This window comes from Hippocampus bargibanti, linkage group LG01, assembly GCF_051943395.1.
Source record: "Hippocampus bargibanti isolate YZ-2025 linkage group LG01, ASM5194339v1, whole genome shotgun sequence".
In the NCBI taxonomy this organism is placed as follows: domain Eukaryota; kingdom Metazoa; phylum Chordata; class Actinopteri; order Syngnathiformes; family Syngnathidae; genus Hippocampus; species Hippocampus bargibanti.
In genome coordinates, this window is record NC_142734.1 from 5,203,348 (window position 1) to 5,227,414 (window position 24,067).

The window sequence follows — 24,067 nt, forward strand, 5'->3', positions numbered from 1 at the left end:
AATTGTCGTTTTTGGCAAAGCAAATATTTATTGCCTTCGTGTAAAATACAAACCACAATAGTTCACAGAAACGCACACATGAAAAGGTGGAATTTCTCAATGAATAGAAATGATTCACATTAATAGCCTCAAGTTTACAGACTGGGAGCCAGACCTGATATATATATATATATATATATATATATATATATATATATATGTATGTGTGTGTGTATATATATATATATAAAGTCATTTGGTTTTAGACAACTTTGAATCCAAAAGAAGGGAAAAGAGTGGGCCAGTAACTTATATTCCTCAATGGGCAAAACTGCTGCAGGCTAAAAGTGTTGCTTCGTCCACAGCAAAAGCAATGCATGTCATTGAATAAAAGCCCTCTGATGATAGCGCGCAATACAGTATTTCCAAGAGGCATTCAGTACAAAGAGCTTCCAGACATAAGAGGAAATATGGAAGAACACCCCCCACCCCCCGCCCACAAAAACAAAAAAATAACAACTGAAAGTCCAGTGTTCATACTTGTCGCATTACAGCGTTCATTTGTCAGTATTTGTTGATTCCAAATATCCGCACTCCGTGGAATTGGGGCAACTTTGGCAAAAGGACACTAAGGAGGGAGCATGTGTTGATCAAGAAATGAGTCGCGTCGTACTTTGTGTAAAAACTGGCCAAAATGTACCTGTCGAGAAAACAAACTACATCATATCAATGTAATATTCCTTCCAGCTGTGATCACGGACAATAGTTTAACCAACATGAACAAGTTTATATACAGTACAATACAATGCAATACAATACATATTGACGAATGGTGTATTTTCAAACGTTTTCCATATATAAGGCGCACCGAACTGTATGTCACACCTTCAATGAATGAAAAAAAGTTGTCCTAATATAATATATAAATATATAAACGTTTTCCATCTATAAAGCACACCACGTTACAAGGCGCTACAGTAGCCTCTGTGGTTACACACTACTTCTTTTACAGGGGGAAATGGGAGTCTGTGGCTGCTGACAATAGTTGCGAGACCTGTTGTGGCTCAATATTACTTCACATATAAGGCGCATGGTCATCTTTTGAAGAAAATCAAGGATTTTGGGTGTGCCTTATACACCGGAAAATACGGTAAATGTTCTAAGTTTATCATGGATCATCATATTAATGTATAAAGTCATTTAAATAATGTATATACACACACGCACACATTTTCCCATACTAGTCCTTTTTTAAAAACACCTTATAAGGGCTTCTTCCTTATATATAGTATAAACTTTAAAATGTGTGCAGTAAAGATTTTTCCATACATTGGAATTTATAGCCACCCTCCCAAAAAAATTGACCAGTGTCATCTTAAAGGACAACCGACGTCTCCGGACCAGTTGTGTCCATAATTTGTATAATGTCTTCAAATGACTTCTACTGAGCGTATTTTACAAAGATTCCACCACATATAGCTATATTTTACGTTTTAAGACTCGCGCTGAATATTCAGGAAGTCTTGTTTTTGAGTTGGTGACGAGTCCTCACCCTACGTCACTGAAGGAACGCCCTTGACCGAAAAAAAGGACACATTGGAGCAGTCCTTCCATCACGTCAATGCATTTTGCTGTACTTTGGTCTGAAAACTTCATGTAGGACAAAAAAGAGGCAGAAGAGGGCGACAAAGCTCCATGTAAGGAATTAATCCGCCTGTGGAAACGGACTGATTAATTCCTTACACGGCTTTGTCACAATTTTCTGCCTTTTTTGGGTGCGACATTTCCCACCCCTGATGCCTCAAAATGACACGGAATAAATTCTTTAATCGATTGGAAACATGTATGCTTTCTTCTTCAGAACTATTTGAATCATATTCATAAACTTATGAGTAACAAGAAAGTATATTCTCCGAATCTGAAGCCATTGTTTTGATTCTCCAGCAAGGCAAGACGTCTTGGGGTGACATCACGAACAAGGGGGCGGGATCTTCTGAAACTGGATACTTCCAGGTTCATTTTTTTTGCAGATTTTGGACACTTTGTCATTTTTATTTGACTAAAAATATCATTCTGCGTGTTTTAGATGCTATAAAACGTTTTTCTGATGTCAGTTAAGAAAGAAAAAAGTGATGTCGGTTGTCCTTTAAGAATTTCGTGCAAAAGAAAACCCTTTTTCTCATAAGATTGAGTTTTTATCTCAAGAAAATGTGTCCAAATAAGTGCAGTCAAATATTCTCACAATACAACACCCCCCCCTCAGAATTTGTGATCACAATATTGTGGCTTTTTCCAAGACAGACCTTTGTAATAAGGTGAGTGGCTCATACTTACAGCACAATGGGTGAGATGGTGAGGAATTTACGCGAGGCGGTGAACTGGATGCCATAGTCCATCTGTTCCCAGTGCGTTAGCAGGCGGGCTTTGCCTTGATCAGGCGTCTCGAAGGGCGTTCCCTTCACTGTGTGCAGGAACAGGTACATTGCCTGTGTTTGGCGCCCACCCGAAAGCCAAGAGAAATACAAATAGTCGCTGATTTGACATTGATCCATTTTCTATTATCTCTCTAAGATTACATTTTGGGATTACACCGACATGATCAACCAAGGAGGGTACAACTCACAATTATTTTAATTAGTGATTGTTTCAATTATTTTGTGGGTAATCAGTGAATCAAATGTTGTTCAATTTCCATATCTTTATTAAAAACGACGTTATTTGAAATTGGCACGACAGTAAATAGCAATGGATCTTATAATTTGTATCAGTTATGTGGGCAAAAAAAATATTTGACTTCTGCAAAGTAAAACTAGATGTATCTCATGATTCCAATGTTTTATTGTGGGAAAAAAAACCCCAAAATACATCGACCACAAAATCTCCCAAACGTGTTCGACTGACAAAACTAAATCTGGTGAGTTATGATTTTGTTTCATAACATCAGACTGTATATCCGTATGCTTATCTTAATTTGCGTTATGTGGTTAAATTTTATGTATTTATTCACATGTTCATGTATTTCTTTTTTAATTGTTTAATACATTATTTCAGCGTCAGCTTTATTGTCAAATATGCTAATATGCATGACATACAGCACAGATTTATTTATTAATATCCTCACGTGTGGACAGAATCTTTTCAGCTTTGCAAAATCAAATGGTTGTAAGAGGCTGCCGGATAAGAGAGCATCACTAACCAGGTTGTGTATGATGTTGGTGAGCGTCCAGACGAGCGACACGCTGAAGAAGGGAATACTGAGCAGGACCACATGCAGTACAACGGTCAGCAGTAGGTAAGCCAGCCAGATGCCGCGACTGTTCATCACCTGCGTGTTGGGGTTGACCTCGCTGTGAGCCACGCCCACGTTCATCTGGGGCAACAAACGACAGCAACAACCAGAGATGTGGTTGTTCTCAAAATAGCTGTACTGCAATCAAAACATTGTATGAATATCAAATATTTCATTCAAAGGAGGGGAAGGTACTAACTCAACACATTATTGTACAAATTCAGATGTGTTTTTTTGTTTTATTTTACACTATGAACCTTGTCATCAAAAGGTTATTCGTAATGGTTTCATTGATTGATCTAATTAAACTGATTGGCTGGCAACCGGTTCAGGGTGTCCCCCGCCAACTGCCCAAAGACAGATGGGATAGCCTCCAGCAACCCCATAACCCGAGTGAGGAAAAAGTGGTCTGGAAAATAAATGATTGAATCAAAGAATTAACAAATAATAAAATATAAATGACTACAATGAAGAACTTTAAATGTGAATTTAATAGTTTATTATTGATTTCAATAATCATTTAATGTTTAAAAAAATTATATAACAAAGATTAAAAAGCAGCAAAAAACAGGATATAAAATGCTTTTATTCAGTGGTACATGATTAATAATAATGTGCCATTAAAATATGCTAAAATCTCCTATCCCATTGAACAATAGATAGATCGATAGAAAACAATTTTCTGTGTTGTACCACATTAAATTAAAAGGTTAATTCATATAAATTTTAAAATGGTCAAAGGGCTTCAAAGACATCAAAGCTGCGGTGCGCACCTGTGCCTCCACAAGTAAAATATACAATATTCCATTTACGTGTTGTATTACTTTAATAGTCTATTTAACAATGTTTTCGACTATTTTATTCAAACAAAATATTTTTCCGACACATTTGAAGAGGTTTTTATACTGTTTTAAAACCCCCAAAAATCTTATGCATTTCAAGTAATGAATATTTGTCCACAGAATTTTTTTCTACGTATAGTGGAAGTCACGAAGTATCGCTTTAATAGGAAGGCGTTGTGTTTATAAACTAGCATGCGACCCCACGCGTCCGAGCAATTTAGGCGACTAAAACGCACTCCCTCTGTAAGGGACCCTAAACAAGAGTAAAAGAAAATTATCAACTAATACATAGAGTAGGCGACGGTGTCAGGTATGTATTGGCATGAGTGAGACGTGAATGTTAGGACAAAATTAACTCCTCGGTATCGTTCGAAATGCATTCAAGATTATTCGCCTGCTAGCTTGCTTGCTAACGTGGTGGAATGGCTGATCCAAAGTATCAAAAGTGACATAAATCGATAAGGAGCAGTTATGACGAGGGGATGGAGATAAGACAGCAGGATAAAATGCATACTAATCGTATCAAGCGTGACCAAATCTTGCAGATTTGTTGTGTTTTAAACTTTACCTTGGCGTGTTGTCGTTGGTGACCAGGAAATAACTCGTTTGCCTTCGAACCGCCCTGTAGGGTTGTCCCGAAACGGATCTGTCAAACGGTACATTCCCCACCCCAAATGAAAAAAAAAACGTTCTTATTAATTCCCCTTATTTCTTTTACATGATACATAAACAATGTCTTATCAAAAATATAGTCTTCAATTAAAAAAAGAACATTTGTGTTGTTAATTTTGGTACAGAGTCACGTCACCATTGCTTTCCTGACCACTAGGTCGAGCCAATTTTAATTTCAAACCCATCCTCGGTCCGCTGGTTTTACTCATCGAGCTATTTTACTAATTTGGCAGTAAATTTATGTCATACAGTATTTTTGATACGACGATACAACTGATACGACGATACAACTAAGCATATGCATTCACAGCCGTTTTAAATATCAATATGAGTCTATTGTTGAGTGATCGAATTGTTTAAACAACCAAAAAAATACCAATTAATAGTTTGGCAAGATGTGAAACAGTAAAAGTGTAGCTTTATGTGTGCCACTCGCATATGGGGTCAACTGGGTGAGTTAGAGAAAGATTGATTGACAACAGCAATGATGTAGATGCAAATACAAAGACGTCACGATTTGCAAGGTGGTGGTGGTGGTGGACCTCAAAAAAATGCAGGCAGAAGGGAGGATCAGGGTGTATTTGACAAACGTGTGTTTAATAAGTCAACAGGAACAAAATCGCAAACAACAAAGTAATTAGAACAGAAAGGCCCAAAGTAGCAAACAAAACCAGGAGTTAAAACATGACAAGATGAAACAAACCTGACAGGGTGAAACAAACAATGACCAGACACTGTATGGTCATACCGGGTGTCTTTTTAACTGCCACTGATGAAAATGACAAACAACTGTGCAGCTGAAGGCGGGGTCCTACAGCGCTACCTGTTGGTCGCAAACTGAATGTGACAGATGTGAGTGTCGCTTGCTCTTTGTGAAATATATTTTCATTCCGCTCATTGTGTTTCTCTGTCCATCCCTCTAGGACTTTCTCTGCCATAAACTGGAGCCCGATGACGTTTTTATGGCCTAAAATGTTGGATAAGGTAATCGGTAGCACCTCATATACACTACTAGCATGTTTTTTTATGCTGCTGCCAACATACAGTCTACCAAATAATACTTCGGTTTAGAACACATTTATACTTCAAAAGCAACACAGAGATCTTCACATATCAGTTGTAAAAGTGAAGAACACTACACACAGTTATTGAAAATCTGGGTTCTTCTTGCTGTGTGAGTCATCAATTCAAAATTGTCCATCATTCATTACAGCTATACTAAAGTTGTGTTTTTATAGTATTGTCACACAAGGTCAAAGTTCGTCAAACGTCAGTTTCCATAGTGGACAGCTATACAAATCTTCTGTATATGCGAATCTTGATGTTGAAGAAGTGAATCAATCGCTCCAATTCACATTGTTCTGGAAATAAAGAAATCATGGGATCATTTGCAATGAAAAGTATTTTTTTATTGATAATTTTAGTTTTCTAGCAACCTATAACTTAAACTTACTTCTGGGTTAATGAGGGCTAAAAAAAAACGGTCTATGTGGCAAGGTAGACGTATTTCCGGATTAATGAAACCAAAACCCTTTCCTTGCGAACAGAAACAGGAGAAAACACTGATAGACAAATGGAAGTTGACTTATATGTTATCTACAAAACACAGTTTATAAACTGATGGGAAGAGAAAATCCCATCCATGTTGCCGTCACATATTTGCTATTTGAGGCGTTGAGGCTCTGATGTCATTCAAGGGTAGCCAAGAAGTCCAAGATGGCGCCTGGGAAGGCAGCCATTAGCAAGTGCTCTCACAAGCCTTTTTTTGTTGTTTTTGTGTTTTCTTTTGTCATTTTGAGATGTTGTGCGTCATGTGGAACGGATACAGATTGTTTTTCATCATTTTTGGCCACAACATTCATCAAGGAGGAGACTCTGCTGAGAGGTTGCGCCTTTTTGGCAGCATGAATATGCCAGCACAGTTTTTGATTTGGGACAAATGTCAGTGCCATTTTGATTGATTGGCATCGTTGGACGGCTCTGGAGTGATTGTGCTTTTTTTGCACCTGGAATGGCCAGCATTTTCACAGCCCCGCTTTGTTCAGCGAAAAGATCGGTGCTGTTGGACAGTCTGCGGCTAGATGGATGCATGGCTTGAGGAGCCATTGACGAGAAGAAAGTACCCTCAGCGCAGAACCCCCATGCATGTGTGGAACTGTCGTGGCTTGGAATTGAAGTGGATTTACGTGGGACAGGAGATGGGAGGCAGTCTCTTTGCGTCAATGAATGCTACAGCTTTGTGTTTGCTTTCAACATTTAGCTTATAGCAGACGTCTACATTTCACCACGATGTCCCTGATCCACTGGTGAAAAGGAGGCATTGATCCTCTCCTCTTTCATCTACAGCTGCTTCATACAACAAAGAGGGTGCAGAAAGTGCTTAAGATTGAATGACTTTTGCGTTGTCACATTATTTGTTATTTAGTTTTTTGTTATTTTGACTTCAAGATGGCACCACAAAAGTGGCTGCCTTTACAGCAGCTCCTGTATTTTCTTCTTCTTTTCATCACTTTGTTGCTGTGAAATGAAAATTTCTCCCCTGCGCACTGCGCAACAAGTTCTGTGTCCCCCCTCCCTACTGCTCAATGACAGCTGGGATCGGCTCCAGCATGCCCCGCAACCCTTGTGAGGAAAAAATTGATGGATGAATGGATATCTTAAAGGAAAAGTCAGACTATACTCAATATATAATTACATGTAGTCAGAAAGGCGTTATGTACTGATATCAGTGTTGATTCAGGATAGTCCTTCTTAGCTTGCTTAACCACCATTTCACTCTTCTACTGTATAAGCACTCTCTCTTAACAGCATAATTAGTGTCTTGGTTTTTACTCGCTGGTGCTTTCTACTATCTTTGTCACTCCTTTATTACCTGTATATGATAGCTGTCCATGTTAAGCGCTGTGTTACGGCTTCAGCTGTTATTAAAGCGCTATATAAATCAATATGTATTGTATTGTCTTTTTCACATTCTCGGACCACAACAAAAATTAAACAAAATAGTTAAAGAAACTAATGGGTCCATTTGCAGGACCATTACCTGGATGACTGACAGTTTAAAGGACAACCGACCACCTCCGGACAAGTTGTGTCCATAATTTGTAAAATCACTTCAAATGACTTCTACTGAGCATATTTTACAAAGATTCCACCGCATATAGCTATATTTTACATTTTAAGACTCGCGCTGAATATTCAGGAAGTCTTGTTTTTGTGTTGGTGACGATACCTACTGTGACGTCACGTCTGTAACGCCCCTGACCAAGAAAGCGACGCACAATGCATTTTGGGTACTTTGTTTGGTCTGAAAATTTTGTGTTGATGGCGAAATTAGAAGGAAAACACATACATAACGCGATGGTGAATTGTTGTATGTTGCACCAAGACTACTAGTTGATACTAGTTGACACAAATTCCCTGCAGACAAATCAGCCCATTTCCAACGGAGCTGGGGCGCCATCTTGTGCATTTTCTGGGATGCCACATTGGAGTGCTGATAGCTCAAAATGACACGGAAGGACTTCTTTAATCGATTGCAAACATTTATGTTTTCCTCTTCAGAACTATTTGAATCATATTCATAAATGGATGAGTAACAAGAAAGCATCTTCTCCGAATCTGAAGCCATTGTTTTGATTCTCGAGCAAGGCAAGACGTCTTGGCGTGACGTCACGAACAAGGGGGCGGGACCTTCTGAAACTGAAACTTTCTGAGGTCATTTTGAAGTAGTTTTTAGACAGTTTAAGTCATTTTTATTGATGTTTTTCATTTGACTAAAAATATCAGCCTGCGTGTTTTGGGTATTTTAGATGCTTTTAGATGAACGTTTTTCTGATGTCAGTTAGGAAACAAAAAACAATGGTGTCGGTTGTCCTTTAATAGACAAAAAACACATTAGAAAAAAAACACACAATAGATTTTGTAGATTTGTATTTTATACGGATACAATGACAGTGAGTTTAAAGCAACTTGCGCATCTGTTATTCGGCAAACAATTTGTGATGTTGCGCACTGAAGGGAAAGAACGGCAAGCACATCATAACTTGATGTGCTATTTGAGTTTCTATCATCATGTTGCCATAGTTACGCCGCTATATAGATCGGTGTCCATAAGAGCCTAGTTACTGTTTAACCTCCCCACCCACATTTGCCCAGATTAGGAAAATCAATAAGATAACAGCGGCCACGCCGGCCTTACCTTTCACCAACACCCTTCTCACACGGCCGCCTACCCGCCGCCAAACTTTCACATTTCACGCCTCAAGCTGGCAGGAAAAAGAGAATCGAACACAAGGACGCCTCGGAGGTAGAGGACATGGTCAACGTAAATACGCAAGAGGGCTCCAGTGTGGAACAGCCATTTGGTGAGTGCGCGCTTCAATTCAGCCAATTCAGCGGATGGCGCGCAAAGTCCACTCCCTTGTTTTTCTTGGACTTTTTGGTGCTCGGGCCCGTTTGGTCTGGCTTTTTCACACGCTGCTTATCGGGGAGGTGTGTCACAGATATGGTGCTTGTTAACAAGGCCCCAGGAAGCTGGCCCCTACGCCACACTTGCCAACGGCCGCCAATTTTGGATGTTCTCCTTTGGGTTGATGATCGTGATCATATCTTGTTGTGTACATTTGACTTTGTTGTGGACAGAAGCAGCATTTTTTAAATTACGTTAACAGGCAATTATCGCATACATTAAACACCAGAATACAAAAAGATATGACTGCAGTTTGCAAAAAGATCATTTCCACCTATACACCAGAATTTCACGAATTTATTCAGGAATTGAAAATATGATGTAGCGCCCTTCCCGAATTTGTTCGGTATTATTTTTTCATGCTTGGGTGCCTATAAAGCGCTGACCATGGCCTCTAGTAATGTTTTTTTTTCCACAATGGGGCATCATTTCCCTTTTTTTCCATGTGAGTGCTTTGTTCCAGCTTCAGCCCTATATAAACCAATATGTATGTATTGCATTGAATTTTGGACAGTCACCCTCATTTCAAGCTCATATAACACCAAACCAATCTAATTTAGGAATTAACTTTTTTTTCTGATGAAAGAAGAGAGTTGAAGGTTTCTAACACTGTATTGGATGTTTATGCAGTCCAAAAACGCAATATTCTGTGGGTCCTAGAATTCAAATGACTATGACAAAAACCCTGGCACTGGAGTGGACACATTTTGCACGCTTGGCAGTGAATGAGTTAATTAGGAAGAAGAAAATAATATTTTTCAAAGGTCAAGTGTAAAAACAGAAGAATAAAGTAAAAAAAAAAAAAAACAAAGCACAGAAATCTATTTAAGGACTTCATAAAGTGTGACTTTGGCTCAAATGTTCATAATAATAATTATATATATATATATATATATATATATATATATATATATATATATGTGTGTGTGTGTGTGTGTGTGTGTGTGTGTGTGTGTGTGTGTGTGTGTGTGTGTGTGTGTGTGTGTGTGCGCACTTTGCATGTGTATTAATTAGTAGATAAATATATATACTGTATACAGTGGCTGGCCGTGCATGTCACTCCGACGCCTTCAGTAGTGCTACGTCTCAATCAATCCACTGCTGCGAGTGTGATGTGATTTACTACACGCCCAATAGAGGCTATTCGTTGGCCAGGAAATAACTTTGGACTTGAAGAAATTAAAGAAATACTGTCATTAAACTGTTTGAATTTTCACGATGAACGTGTGGATTCATGATAACCTCATAAAATTGCAATATTATTTGGTATTTTTGTTAGCTTTGGAGCTGTCCTGCCTTTCTGAATGACGTCCATCTATTCTTGAAAAGTCCGTCTTGAAAATGGCTTTAACAAGTATATCTGCAACCAAATACGTTTATTCTCCTCCTTCAGCCATTATGGGTTGACAAAACCGCTATTAAATCAACAGAAAAATGTATTTGCTTATGCAGTTCGCTAAAGATACAATATGCTTATCACTAGCGACTAATGACACTATGATTTGCTAGTGACTAGCCAATCATGTGACCAGCCAATAATAGTTTGCAAAATCTCTGACATTCCAAGCACCTTCCAGCAGGCCCTGGGTTGCCTACTCGAAATCTGATTGGTTAAAGCAACAGCTTGATGCGATAGGGCCTGCACAACTGTTTGTGAAGGCATCCAGGTTGATTTTTGACCTTGGTAACAAAAGTGGGTTGAAATGTGATTGGTTAAAAGCTTAAATATGAAAACACACATCTGGAAGCAGCACAACAGGGGAAAAACAATGAACGGAATATATAACAGAGTCATATATTCCTTATCCTCTGTAAAAATGTATTCATATTATTTAGACCGACTGCGTTATTTAATAGTTGTGAAACTCTTCGATCGAAGATGGGCAGACCACAAGGAGCAGTAAAATGAATTACATTAAAACACACAGATTTTTTTTCATTTAATGGCATGATATTGTGATTGTCTCCTTCTATTTAGCACACTACAATACAGCAGACATAACCAAAGTTACATTTTTTTTAATTTATATTTTGAACATTTCAATGGAAAATACTCATTGTCAGTACAACCCAACTTTTTCAAAAAAAAATTTCAAGCGAAAAATAAATATTTTTTTGAAGCCATTTAATAAGTGTTATTCAAGGGTTGTTTTACCGGATTGTTTTAGTATTGCAATACAAACAACCTACGTTACCTTTGATGGTAGGTACATGTCAATCATGTACGTTGGATTGGATGTACCTTTATTGGTCTCGAAGTGGAGGAATTTACATTTCACCGCAACAAAATTATGAAAGGAAGAGGAAAGGAAATAAACAAACTACAGGAGCTGCTGGAAAGGCAGCTACTCTTGCGGCGCCATCTTGAAGTAAAAACAAAAAACAACAAAAAAACTAAATAACAAATAATATAAAACACAAAGACACAGAGAGTCATTCATTCTTCAGTACTTGTTGCACCCTCTTTGTGACACGAAGCATTGGTTAAAGTTATGGAATTTTCTGGTGATATTTGGAAACCAAAAGGCCACTCCACACTTTTGTCTCTCTCGATCCAAATTAACAAAGCAGCAACAATTAGTCCCATGCATGAACGTGAGCTCTCCAAGCATTTGTACAGTCTCGCGAAAGAGGATTAGAAAGTACAATAATCTCATGTTTTGCACAAATTGCATCCAGCCGAACAGCTCTTATTCTCAAGGGAAGTAAACTATGGGCCCATCTCTCTTGTACTTGGCCTGTCTGAGAAGAAGCTTTCATCAGTCCGCTCGTTCGATACTCGTAATGCAAGCGTCCAATCAAAACTCGCTGTGACAGCCATTAGAGGATTATCATTGAGCACCTCGTGGCCCAGACAAATAACCGCGTCCAGTCACAGGCTGGGGTCCGGTCTCAGCTCATGGGCGTTTGCCCCGCGGGCCGGCTGAGCGTCGGGATGTTCGGCCACGACGGGACGCCACGCTTCTCTGTCTCAGGTAAACGACAAGGAGCGGGTGGCGATGGTGGTGGCAGGGATATTTGGAGGGGTTTACGGTTTAAAATATTCGAACACAACCAGCTGCTGGTTGTGCTTCTGGAAGCTCGTCTGAGTGGAGGCCAAAGCGGTCGCAGTAGAAGGCGTAGAATTAAAAAAAAGAATCGAAAGAAACATCGTTGCAATTTGAAAAATGTAATTTCTATTCAAATGAGTTGATCATGATTCAGCCAATGGAACGTGTGGCTGAGTAACACTTAGCCACAAGGTGGCAGCAAAGTCTACATTATAAGTACTTTTTGTCAGAGGTCTCACACGACGTCGATGGAGTGATATTACTGATTCAGAAAATAATAACAAAAATAATACTTTTTATTTATAATAAATTTATATATATATCCTTTCAAACCTGTTAAAGACAGTTTACAGTCGCAGGATAAGATTTTTTTTCCGGAGGGGTCAGCAGCAGCAGCCATTCGCGCCAACCCGGAAGTAACACACACCACCAATCAAAATATAAAATGGTCATCGGCACAATAACATTCAAATAAATTAAAACTAATCACCATTTAATGACAAAATTGAAATGTTCTCAGAGTCTTTAACAAAAGTGGAAATGTAGCTTGTGAGAAAAAGGCTGTGGTAAATAAATGTCGAAGTGCGGATTCAACTCTTTAAAAGAAGTTCAAACTAAAAATATATCTCAGGTCAAAATAAAAGTACTCATTCAACTCATTTATATAGAAATAAAAAAGTACAGAGTGAAATTTACTAAGGTAAAAAGTAAACGGATTAAGTACATTTATGCCAAAATGCATCACATACATTCAGTTAATTGGGACTCACACACTTTGCTTAAAGAGAAGTAAAAAAAAAAGTCTAGTAAAAGTAGAAGCACTGATTCAAGTCATTTACTTAAGCAAAAGCAAAACATTAAAAATTAAAAACATACACATTCTAAAATGTACTGATGAATCTATTTGTGCAATAAATATACAATTGGGTAGTATGGCGGTCCAGTGGTGTCCAGCGCATCAACCTCACAGTGAGCTTGATTTCAATTCCAGCTCAGGCCTTCTTGCATGGGGTTTGCATTTTTCTCCCTGTGCCAGTGTGGATTTTCTCCACATTTCATCCCACATTCCATAATATGTGCATGGCAGACTGATTGAACACTCCAAATTATCCCGAGGTGTCATTGTGAGCGCGGATGGTTGTGTGTCACTGAGAGATTTTCAGTTTATCTGTACTTCAGAAGTGAGCATGAGAGTTTCAGGAAGGTGTGTATGAGTGGTTCAGTTCTGTCGCTGAAAAGTACAGTCAAACCTCGGTTTTCCAATGTCTCGGTTCTCATCCCATTCGGTTTTCAACAAAAAATGTCATATTTTTTATGCCCCAGTATACAACCGAAATTTGGTTCTCAACCAAACTGAGTGCATCTGAATGCATCTCTCGACTACCCTCTGCTTCCTTAGATGTCACATCTTCCTCATTGTCTCATTGTGACCGACGCATTAATATTGTTGTTGTTTTATTTTTGCGAAAATGCTGACATATTTGGTTAAGATCTCCTGAATAGTCTGATTTTAAAGCAAGCAGAGGATGGTTTGAAAAGTTAGTGTGCCCTGTGTTTGCCCAAAGACAGCTGGGATAGGTGCCAACACGCCCCATGGCAGAAAGATAGAGATTTTTATGTTATGCAGTATGTTAATGTTGATGTTAAAAATTGGTGAAAATAACAGTTTGTTTTTATAGAATTTTACACATGACCTGCTCTATTATGAAGTTTTTATCCGGTTTATGCGATGAAATAGTTAAAAAGTTGTTTTCTAGACTTTGAACGGATTAAGATTTTTTACATTGATTTTAATGGAAAGTGCTGTTTCGGTTTTTGAACAAATCGGTTTTTCGAACAGGTTTCTGAAACGGATTATGGTGGAAAACCGAGGTATCACTGTATCTTTGTCGTATGCACAAGAAGTATTCATGAATGATAGATATCTCTCAAAAATTGTCCAGATATGACATTAATACAAATTAGTCATGCAGATGTTATAACGAATTCATGGCCACAGATTAACATTTTGTGTGTATGTTGTGAATCATATGGCCACTACATGAGTTTCAGTGTCATGGCTGTAGTCCCGTAGTTTAGCGTAAGTAACACATGCGTCCTTTTGGAGCACATGGCGGCGGAAGCCGTCAGCGGATCATCGGTTTAAAGAATCTTTGTGGGTTCGCAGGGAGACAAGCCGCTGACACGAGTGAACGTGAATCCTCAGCATAACAGTTAATGATTGAAGGGTCTTATCGCACGCTGTGATTGATTTACATCTTGCGTGGCTTTCTGTGTTTATTGATGCAATTGTTGACTTATTTGTTGCACGGAGGAGACTTTTTGACGTGATGACATGCAGGGATTTTGACAAAGATATGCTAAAGAGACAGTGCCAGGATGAAATGTGACATGTCAGAAACGATCCCCTACACCCCACAAAAAAAGCAATAACGTCTTTTCCCAAGTTCAAATCTCAATCTTTTTTTTTTCTTTATCAGCGCTTTTTATCATCTTGTAATATGGACAGCTAAATAGGCCCTTGTGGTTTATGATTAGCCTGAAGCCAAATAGATGTCACGAGTAAGAACAATCTGAGCACTCCTCTCAAGGTTTGATTTCATGACATGCCATATTCATAGTTATACTTGAATGTCAAATGACAAAAGCAGATGAGTTATAAAGACTACGATAAAACTTCTTGAGGATTTGTAGTTGCGCAGATGAACCAACTTTGTATACCAGTAGTCCTATGGACAGCAAACTCACATTTGCCTTGCATATAACAATTATTACTGTTGAGAGGCTGAACTTATGAAATTTGGACCAATTTCAACAGACTTCCAACAATAAATCAATTATCAATATTTTTGACAATTAATTTGATCATAAAATAGTTGTTGATTCATCATTGCATCTTTGAGTGACCAGGTCCATCTTTTTCTTTTTCAATATGGATTTATATGAAACATTTACAGTAACATGCCACGATATCGGAATTCAGTTTTTGTGGTCCATATCTTTCACAGTTTTACGATTGTTTACTTAGTTAATTACCGTATTTTCCAGTCTTTAAGGCACACCAGAGTATAAGACACACCCCCAATGAATGGTGTCAAACTTTTTTCAGTATATAAGGGGCACCGGACTATAAGGCACACCTTCAATGAATGAATAAGGTTTTCCAAATATAACATAAATATAGAAGCGTTTTCCAAATATTATGGCATACATTATAAGGCGCTACAGTAGAGGCTGGTGTTACACACTATTTGGCAGGGGAATGAAGTTGGTGGCTGCTGACAGTAGTTGCCAGATCTGTTGTGGCTCAATATGAATTCACATATAAGGCACACCGGCGTACAAAGCGCAGGGTCATATTTTGAAGAAAATCAAGGCTTTTGGGTGTATATATATATATATATTATACACCGGAAAATACGTTTTTTTTTTCATGTAACCAGACACAGTTATTTTAGGTCAAAACAGAAAGAAAGTCCAGAAGTACAGACAATAAATTGTTGTAAACATAAAAAACGTTTTAAACCCCAAAACATATTGAATAAAATGGTGACAGACCCCAATAAGCATTTTCTGTGCAAAACAAGCGTTACCTCTCCCCATAAAAAAAGACAAATACTGTATTGAAAAAAATTATGAAAATAGGTAAATCCATAAGTGACACACTGTGAGTATATGGGGTGGTGGTGTTTGTATATACAGTGAGACCTCGGTTTACGAACCCCTTGGCTTACGAACTTTTCGGTTTACGAACGTTAGATTTATGAAAATTTTACCTTGGCATACGAACTATTTTTCGGGATACACACGGAGCTGCCACAATGAGTGATGTGTCGTTCCATCACACCATCACAAAGGTAAATAAAATGACGTTATTGTATAGTACAGTTTATTTCTTTAATAATAATACTATAGCACATTTATTATACATAAAATAAGGTATATTTTGTGTAGTTTCAAGGCTTAGAAAATTAGAAAGTAGAAAATTATGTTTTATGTGGACCTGGGAACGCATTATTCTCATTTTAATTCCTATGGGAAATTACTTTTTGGGATCCACACTTTTCGCCTTACACACTCTGGGAACCAAGGTCCCACTGTATCAGTATTTTTTTTTAATTCAAATTGATAGCTGAGTACTCCACATTTCATATCGTGATTAGAGAACACAGAAACAGATGAAACTTTTGGGTTTTACTTTGCTACAGGTGGAAAATGTAATGTTACCTTTAATTTCATAAACACGTGAAGAACTGAAATAGATATTTTCTGTTTTCTAGCACGTCATTTTTTTCTTCTTTTTTGTTTTTTCTCAGTAGATTTCACTATTGCAAAACCCATTTATTTGAATATTTTTGAGGCCTACAGGTAAATGCATTTTTGATAATAATACTAATACTACTACTACTCCTCCTCCTCCTCCTCCTACTACTACTACTACTACTACTACTACTACTACTACTACTACTACTACTACTACTAATAATAATAATAATAATAATAATACAATTAGATTTATAAGGGCCTTTCAAAGCTCTCAAGGACACTTAACAATGACAAAACAGGGACATCAACAATGAAGGACATACCCTCACTTTCGGTGTCAAAATGCTTTCATGGTTTTTTGTTATTTATTTATTTATTTATTTATTTATTTATTTATTTATTTGTTTGTTTGTTTGTTTGTGTGAGAGACCTTTCAAAAGACTCACTACCTAAAGAGGCCGCCCACTGCCACAAAGACAATCTGGTGTGGTATAAGAATGAGATTCACGCCCAACTTTAGGTGGACATTGAGTGTGAAATGTAGATTAAGAATCTTTGAGTACCGTATTTTCTGCACTAGAAGGTGCAGCTAAAAGAAAAGATTATTTCAAAAGCTGACCATGCGCCTCATAACCTGGTGCGCCTTATGTATGGAAAATGTTTTAAAATATGCCATTCATTGAAGGTGCCCCTTATAATGCGGCGCACCTTATGTATGGATTTTGTTTTTGTCATTTGTTGAAGGCGCCCCTTATAATGCGGTGCACCTGATGTATGGAAAATGTTTTTAAATGTGTCATTTGTTGAAGGTGCGACTTATATTCCAGAAAATATGTTTCTTAGTAAACATAATAATTAAGTTCTTATTCTTGTTTGTTCTGAGAGTGAAGGTCAGATAATACAAATAGCACTCGCAAATGAATCAACAAATTTAACATAATATGCGCCATCGTCTGCAAAATACCAGCAATGGGCAGCTTGGAAATATGATTTTTTTTCCCTCCTCTCTCCCCTGGTCAGCCAGCGTGGCTTGCATAAGCGTTGTTATTTGCAGATAGTTATCTGTTGACACTGTCGCTGCCCCGACGCTCCACGCACTCACCTATCTGCTCCATCTACTGCATGACAGCAGAGCAGCGGCCTCCTTTCTGCTGTAGCCAGCACATTGTCTGTCTCCTCTCGTCTTGTTTTGCTCTTATCATCAAGACTCACAAACAAACGGCTCCTGTGCCGCCAGTAGAAGAAAATAAGTCCCAGGTTCCCCGTATTTCCTTATCCCGGCCGGCCGTGGGCTCCCGATATTTCGGCTACTCATGTGTGGCCGTCTTGCCTGGGACGCGTGGGACTGAAAAGCAGGCATTGATGAGAAGCTACAAATAGGCAGCGCTTGCAACTGGAGTTTGCTCACTGGTCGGAGATTCCTATTCAGAATAGATAGACAGGACTTTGTTCACAAACTGGAGTTTGAAGTCTGAAAGGGGAGACTCACGCATGTATTACATCAGGCCACGGCGGTCCTTTGACTTTTGGCCCCCGGGGCGCTGGTTTGGGTGACTAATTATAAGACAGCGCTTTGTGGCCCGTCGCTCTTCAACATGGCAGCCTCCCACTCCTGTCATACGGCAAAGCAAAGTACACATCAGCGGCTCATTAGCGCTCATTTAGTTTCCAGCACGGGACTTGTGTCCTAAACATATGCAGTCCCGCCAACAAGTCAAAAGTTCGGATATCCTCGCCTCAAATGTTATCTGAGCGGTAAAATTGACCCCCCAAAAAAGTACTTTTCAAGTACAGTGAGACCTCAACTTACAAACTTAATTGGTTCCCAGACAGAGTGTGTAAGGCGAAAAGTGTGTATAAAAGTGTGTATCACCCATAGGAAACCATTAAAATGGGAATAATCCGTTCCCGGGTTTCCATAAAATATACTTTTCAACTGAATAAGCCTTAAAACTACACACAACATACCTTATTCTATGTATAATAAACATATTTACCTTATTCTATGTATAATAAATGTGCTATTGTATTGTAATGAAAGAAATACACTGCATTGTATCATAGTCACTTTATTTACATTTGTGATGGTCATTTATGGCTTGATGGAATGGCGTTGGAGGTCGAAGGTCAAAGGGCATTGCTGTTTGGAAAGAGAGGCGCATTACATGAGGAATGTAATTAAAGAAATAAACTGTGCTGTAAAATAAAGTTTTATTTACCTTTTTGATGGTCGTTGATGGCTTATGGAAGGAGAGTCACCTTCCATAAGGACTGTTGGTAACTTAACCTCTGGTGCTGTTCGGTCGTGTGCTTCCGCCGAAGATCACTCCGCCAGCCATGGTGGGTGTGTATTATGAAAATAGTGCTTATTATAAGGTTTAATTTTCATAAATTTGACGTTTGTAAACTGAAAAGTTTGTAAGATAAGGTGTTTGTAAGTTGAGGTCTCACTGTACCTATATTGCGGATTTTCATTAATTGCGATGGGTTCTAAAACGACTTTCTTGTCGGATTGACACACTACTGATCCGATCACGTGATTGGCTTTGTCTGAAAATGATGGGATTTGTTTATTTTCAGAATTCCTCCACCGCACAAATTGACCTACTAAAAAATCTTGCCAAATTGAACAGTGATAGCTTTGTTTCAGTTACACAGAGTATATTTTTGCATCTGTACTTTGTAGTGTCCTCTGGATTAGATTGGATTAGCCTTTATTAGTTAGTCGCAGTGGATTTCACAGCAGGAAAGTGATGAAAGGTAAAGGAAAGGAAGAAGTAGAAAAACAAAATACAGAGCTGCTGTAGAGGCACCCACTCTCGCAAAAAAAAGAGCTTTACACTCCTTAAAGGGACAGTAGACTTAAAATGGTGAATTTTGTCTTGAACTCATTCCCTGCCAGACATGTGTAAAAATGTGTCCACTTCAGTGCCAGGGTTTTTGTCACTGTCACTTGAATTCAGGCACCCACAGAATATTGAGTTTTAGGACTAAATAAACATTCAATGCAGCGTAAGAAACCGTAGACTCTCTTCTTTCATCAGAAACAAAACAGTTAATTCCTAAATTATATGGGTCTCGAGTTATATGACTTTGAAACGAGGGTGGCTGTCCAAAATACAATGCAATATATACATATTGGTTGATATAGCGCTTTAACAACAGCTGGAGGTGGTGGAACAAAGTGCTAACATGGAAAAAAAGGCAAATGCTGCTCCCTTATGGAAGGGGAAAAACATTGCAAGAGGCCATGACCAGCGCTTTATCGGCACCCAAACAAGAAAAAACAAAATCCGAACAAATTCGGGAATGGCGCCCTGCAAAACATATGACTTCTGAATATTACTTTTCAAGTGACAACAACTTCCAAGAATTTAAATACACATATCGGTAAATTTGACAGATTTTCAAAATGGGCTCATGACTCTGTATTTCCGAAGATATTTTAGATCCCTCTCCCTTACATTGCTGTGTGCGTGCCACCTTGCACGCGGGTGATTGGACGATGACGACATGGGAAATTTTGAGGCTATCTGAAACCTCGGAACAGTTTGTCAGTTCATGATTAAGAAAGCTATAACCAAGCAGATTACATTTTATAGTCCTCTACAGTATATGACTCTTTCTTGAAGGGTTCGCAGAAAACTCAGATGGGAGCATTGATAGAAACCATTTAATGGCAGGCAAGATAAGATTTACTCAGGTGGTGACTCATGTACAGAAAGCTGATTTGGCCTCCACCTATCCCCCGCCCCCTGCTTTGAAATAATCAGTGCAATTCTTGAGCAAATAAGAGCATTGCAGAAGAGCAGATCGAACATGTTGTAAGAGGAGATGACCTCTGTACACAAACGCAAAAACAGTTTGGCTGTGTTTTTGTGCGGAGGAATCTGTTGACTCAAACTTCCATCGCAATCCACAACCATGCAACTGGTAAAACCTGCAATTGGGCGACCTTCAAAAGTAAAACATTCGGATGAATCACGATTGAATGAACAAGCTTTGTCGTCATGATGTCTTTATTAGCTAAGTTAAAAAACAACAACAAACAAACAAACATAAAATGAGCACTTCAGGCCTTTAAAATTAGCCGTAAGAAATTCATGAAAAAAAAAACAATTGATAACTGAAGGATAGGAGCTATTCTCCTGCTTTTCTCACTCATTGGATTGGATAGGATTAGCCTTTATTAGCCTCGCAGTGGAAAAATTTACATTTCACAGCAGCAAAGTGATGAATGTAAGAGGAAAGGAAAGGAAGAAGTAGAAAAACAAAATACAGGAGCTGCTGTAAAAGCAGCCAATCTCGCGGCGCCTTCTTGAAGTCAAAACAACAACAGAAACAAAGTAACAAATAATATGACAAGACAAAGACAGTCATTAAATCTTCAGGACTTTCTGCACCCTCTTTGTTGCCTGAAGCAGTTATAGATGAAAGAGGAGAGGACCAAAGCATCCTTTGCACCAATGGTTCAGGGACATCATGGTGAAATGTACACGTCTACTACAAGCTAAATGTTGAAAGCAAACACCAAGCTGTAGCATCCATTGAGGAAAAGAGATGATCTCACATCTTCTGTCCCACGTAAATCCGCTTCAAATCCAAGCTGCAACAGTTCCAAATACGCATCGGCGCTCTGCACTCAGGCTCCGTTCTTCTCATCGCGGGCTCCTCAAGCCATGCATTCATCCAACCGCAGACTGTCCAACAGCCCCGACCTTTCCGTTGAACAAAGTGGGGCTGTGAAAATGCTGCCCATTACAAGCGCCAAAAAGCAGACGTGCACATTCCGCCATGACGTTCGTGTTCCACTGGTGAACCAGACGCTTTCATCCTCTCCTTTTTCATCTAGAACTGCTTCATACAACAAAGAGGGTGCAGAAAGTGCTTAAGGTTGAATGAGTGTTTGTGTCTTTTGTGTTGTGACATTATTTGTTATTTAGTTTTTTGTTGTTGTTTTGAATACAAGATGACGTCGCAATAGTGGTTGCCTTTACAGTAGCTCCTGTATTTTGTTTTTTTACTTCTTCCTTTCCTCTTTCATCAATTTGCTGCTGTGAAATGTAAATTTCCCCACTGTGAGACTAATACAGGTTAATCCAATCCAAAAACATAACACGAAAAAGTTCCACAAATATTGTTCCACAAAAAAAACTGCCACCTTTAATGCCATTTTCTAATGTTTCATGTCATTTTTGGCGCGAGCCTGTAACTCCATGCAAAGGCGTGTTCGTCCAGGAGACTTCACAAGTGACCTCAGGTCAACTAATCTAGGTAAGCGGGCTATGCTGTTGTGGGAGTTGTCACATCCAACTTTAATCATGGCCAAAGACACTCCTGGTATTCCCTTTAAAGGACAACCGACGTCCCCGGACAAGTTGGGTCCATAATTTGTAAAATGGCTTCAAATGACTTCTTCTGAGCGTATTTTACAAAGATTCCACTGCATATAGCTATATTTTACGTTTTAAGACTTGCGCTGAATATTCGGGAAGTCTTGTTTTTGAGTTGGTGACGAGTCACTGAAGGAACGCCCCTGACCGAGAAAAGGACACATTGTAGCAGTCCTCCCATCACGTCAATGCATTTTGCTGTACTTTGTTTCGTCTGAAAACTTCGTGTAGAACCAAAAAGAGGCAGAAGAGGGCGACAAAGCTCTGTGTAAGGAATTAATCAGCCTGTGGAAACAGGGTGATTAATTCCTTACACGGAGCTTTGTCGCCATTTTCTACCTCTTTTTGGTGCTACATTTCCCGCCCCCAGATACCTCAAAATGGCACGGAATAAATTCTTTAATCGATTGCAAACGTGCATGCTTTCCTCATCAGAACTATTTGAATCATATTCATAACTGGATGAGTAACAAGAAAGCATATTCTCCGAATCTGAAGCCATTGTTTTGATTCTCCAGCAAAGCAAGACGTCTTGGGGTGACACCACGAACAAGGGGGCGGGACCTTCTGAAACTGGCCACTTCCGGGTTCATTTTTTTTTGCAGATTTTGGACACTTTAAGTCATTTTTATTGGTGTTTTGCATTTGACTAAAAAGATCATACTGCGTGTTTTGGGTATTTTAGATGCTATACAACGTTTTTCTGATGCCAGCTAGGAAACAAAAAAGTGATGTCGGTTGTGCTTTAAATGTGGGATGTGAGTTGTGCACTTGACTCTCAACATGGCGGAAGCACATCAGTGCATTTGGAAACCGCGTCCCCACTCTCAATCCACCCGATAGCTTGACAAACCTTTCGGGTGATTTAAAATATATTCAAATATATTCAAAGTTTGATGCCCATTGTTCATATATTTATGAAAAAAATGCACTTGGTTAGACCAGCTTTTTAACCCACATGTGCAATGAGTCTTCAGGATCTGTCAGCCTTTTCGCCACAAGTGAGATGAATGGAAATCAAAATATAATTTCAGATTCTCAAATTCCGGTCTGCATTCAGTCCACAATTAAGTTGCATTCATAAAAAACATCCTTTGCTATTGTTACTTGCTGTAATACTCAATTACTATGACTATCTTTGTGACTGATTCGTTTCTTGTATAGTATGTATAGTTGTCCATGTAAAGCGCTTCGTTGCAGCTTCAGCTGTTGTTAAAGCGCTATATAAATCACTCTGTATTGTATTGTATTGTGTTGTGTTGTGTTGTGTTGTTTTGTATGGTATGGTATGGTATGGTCTGGTATTGTATTGTATTGTATTGTATTGTATTGTATTGTATTGTATTGTAAGTGTCCCCGACTACTCAAGACAAAGTCCTGGTATATTTTTACATACTTCTTCCACAAAGATTTTCTGATTTTCATGTTATTTTGACGTGCCTTTATATTAGCTTAGTTTACATTGCCTGATGTTTGCTGCCAAGTCGACAATGCTCATTACATTCTGTTCTTCATGGAACATTTTTTTCACGGGGTAGGGCTTTGTTAAATCTTCAAATTATAGCAAAGTGGTGGGATTTTCAAACTTTAGGATAATGCTGTCATTATTATGTTTATTCGATTATTTTTTATGTAGGGTGGCAATTCACGTGAGTTAATCAATGCCATGAGCTTTGTGGCATTCTGTAGGACTTAATCACCTCAGTTTGTGATTGGATTAAAAGGCTGCTGTGATGTGAGGGTTGTTAGGTTTGTCAAAATCTACTCATTGAGCACATCATCTAACAGGGACTGTGTTTACTATTTTGTGTTATGGGCAAAAGAAAAATACTTTTACGAGGTCTCAATCCAATGGAGTGCGCAGTTAACAAGTTCAAGCCTACTGGAACGTTTACTGCTTGCTGAACTCTAGATCGTTGACCTGCTGCTGTGTACTGGCACTTTCTCTTCAAATACAACACTACTGTTTGCTGTGTCACATGCGCCACGAGGCCACCATGTCAAAAAAAAAAAAAAAAAAGAGATTGAATATAAAGGTTTGTTCAATTTATCCACGTCATACAGAAAAATCTAAATGTCATTTCTTTAATAACAAACAACACCGAAAA

The 24,067-nt window shown here is 38.6% G+C and overlaps 2 protein-coding genes across 6 annotated transcripts in view; one reads left to right on the forward strand and one right to left on the reverse strand.

Moving 5' to 3' along the window:
* Nucleotides 1-200: 200 nt before the first annotated feature.
* ormdl2 (ORMDL sphingolipid biosynthesis regulator 2) lies at nt 201-18,004 on the reverse strand. 4 transcript variants are annotated; one of them, XM_088991745.1, is made up of 5 exons: nt 17,669-18,004; nt 4,679-4,756; nt 3,176-3,349; nt 2,314-2,465; nt 201-695 (listed from the first exon to the last, which is right to left on the reverse strand). In XM_088991745.1, the coding sequence occupies exons 3-5, from the start codon at nt 3,347-3,349 to the stop codon at nt 608-610; spliced, it is 414 nt and encodes a 137-aa protein (XP_088847871.1). In that variant the 5' UTR covers nt 4,679-4,756; nt 17,669-18,004; the 3' UTR covers nt 201-607. The 4 variants fall into 4 exon arrangements, with proteins under 4 accessions (XP_088847871.1, XP_088847860.1, XP_088847851.1 ...); XM_088991734.1 differs by having other exon boundaries at nt 201-679; nt 3,176-3,406; nt 17,669-17,999; XM_088991725.1 differs by having other exon boundaries at nt 201-679; nt 17,669-17,992.
* The window catches only part of hnf4a (hepatocyte nuclear factor 4, alpha), a 35,368-nt gene continuing 17,450 nt past the window's right edge, over nt 6,150-24,067 (forward strand). The window contains exon 1 of one of the 2 annotated variants that reach the window (XM_088991668.1): nt 6,150-9,146. In XM_088991668.1, coding sequence (XP_088847794.1) covers nt 9,098-9,146 — 49 coding nt within the window. In that variant the 5' untranslated portion in view covers nt 6,150-9,097. Of the gene's footprint in view, nt 9,147-10,237; nt 12,226-24,067 lie in introns of those variants that run through there. The other variant, XM_088991660.1, reaches the window with a different exon arrangement.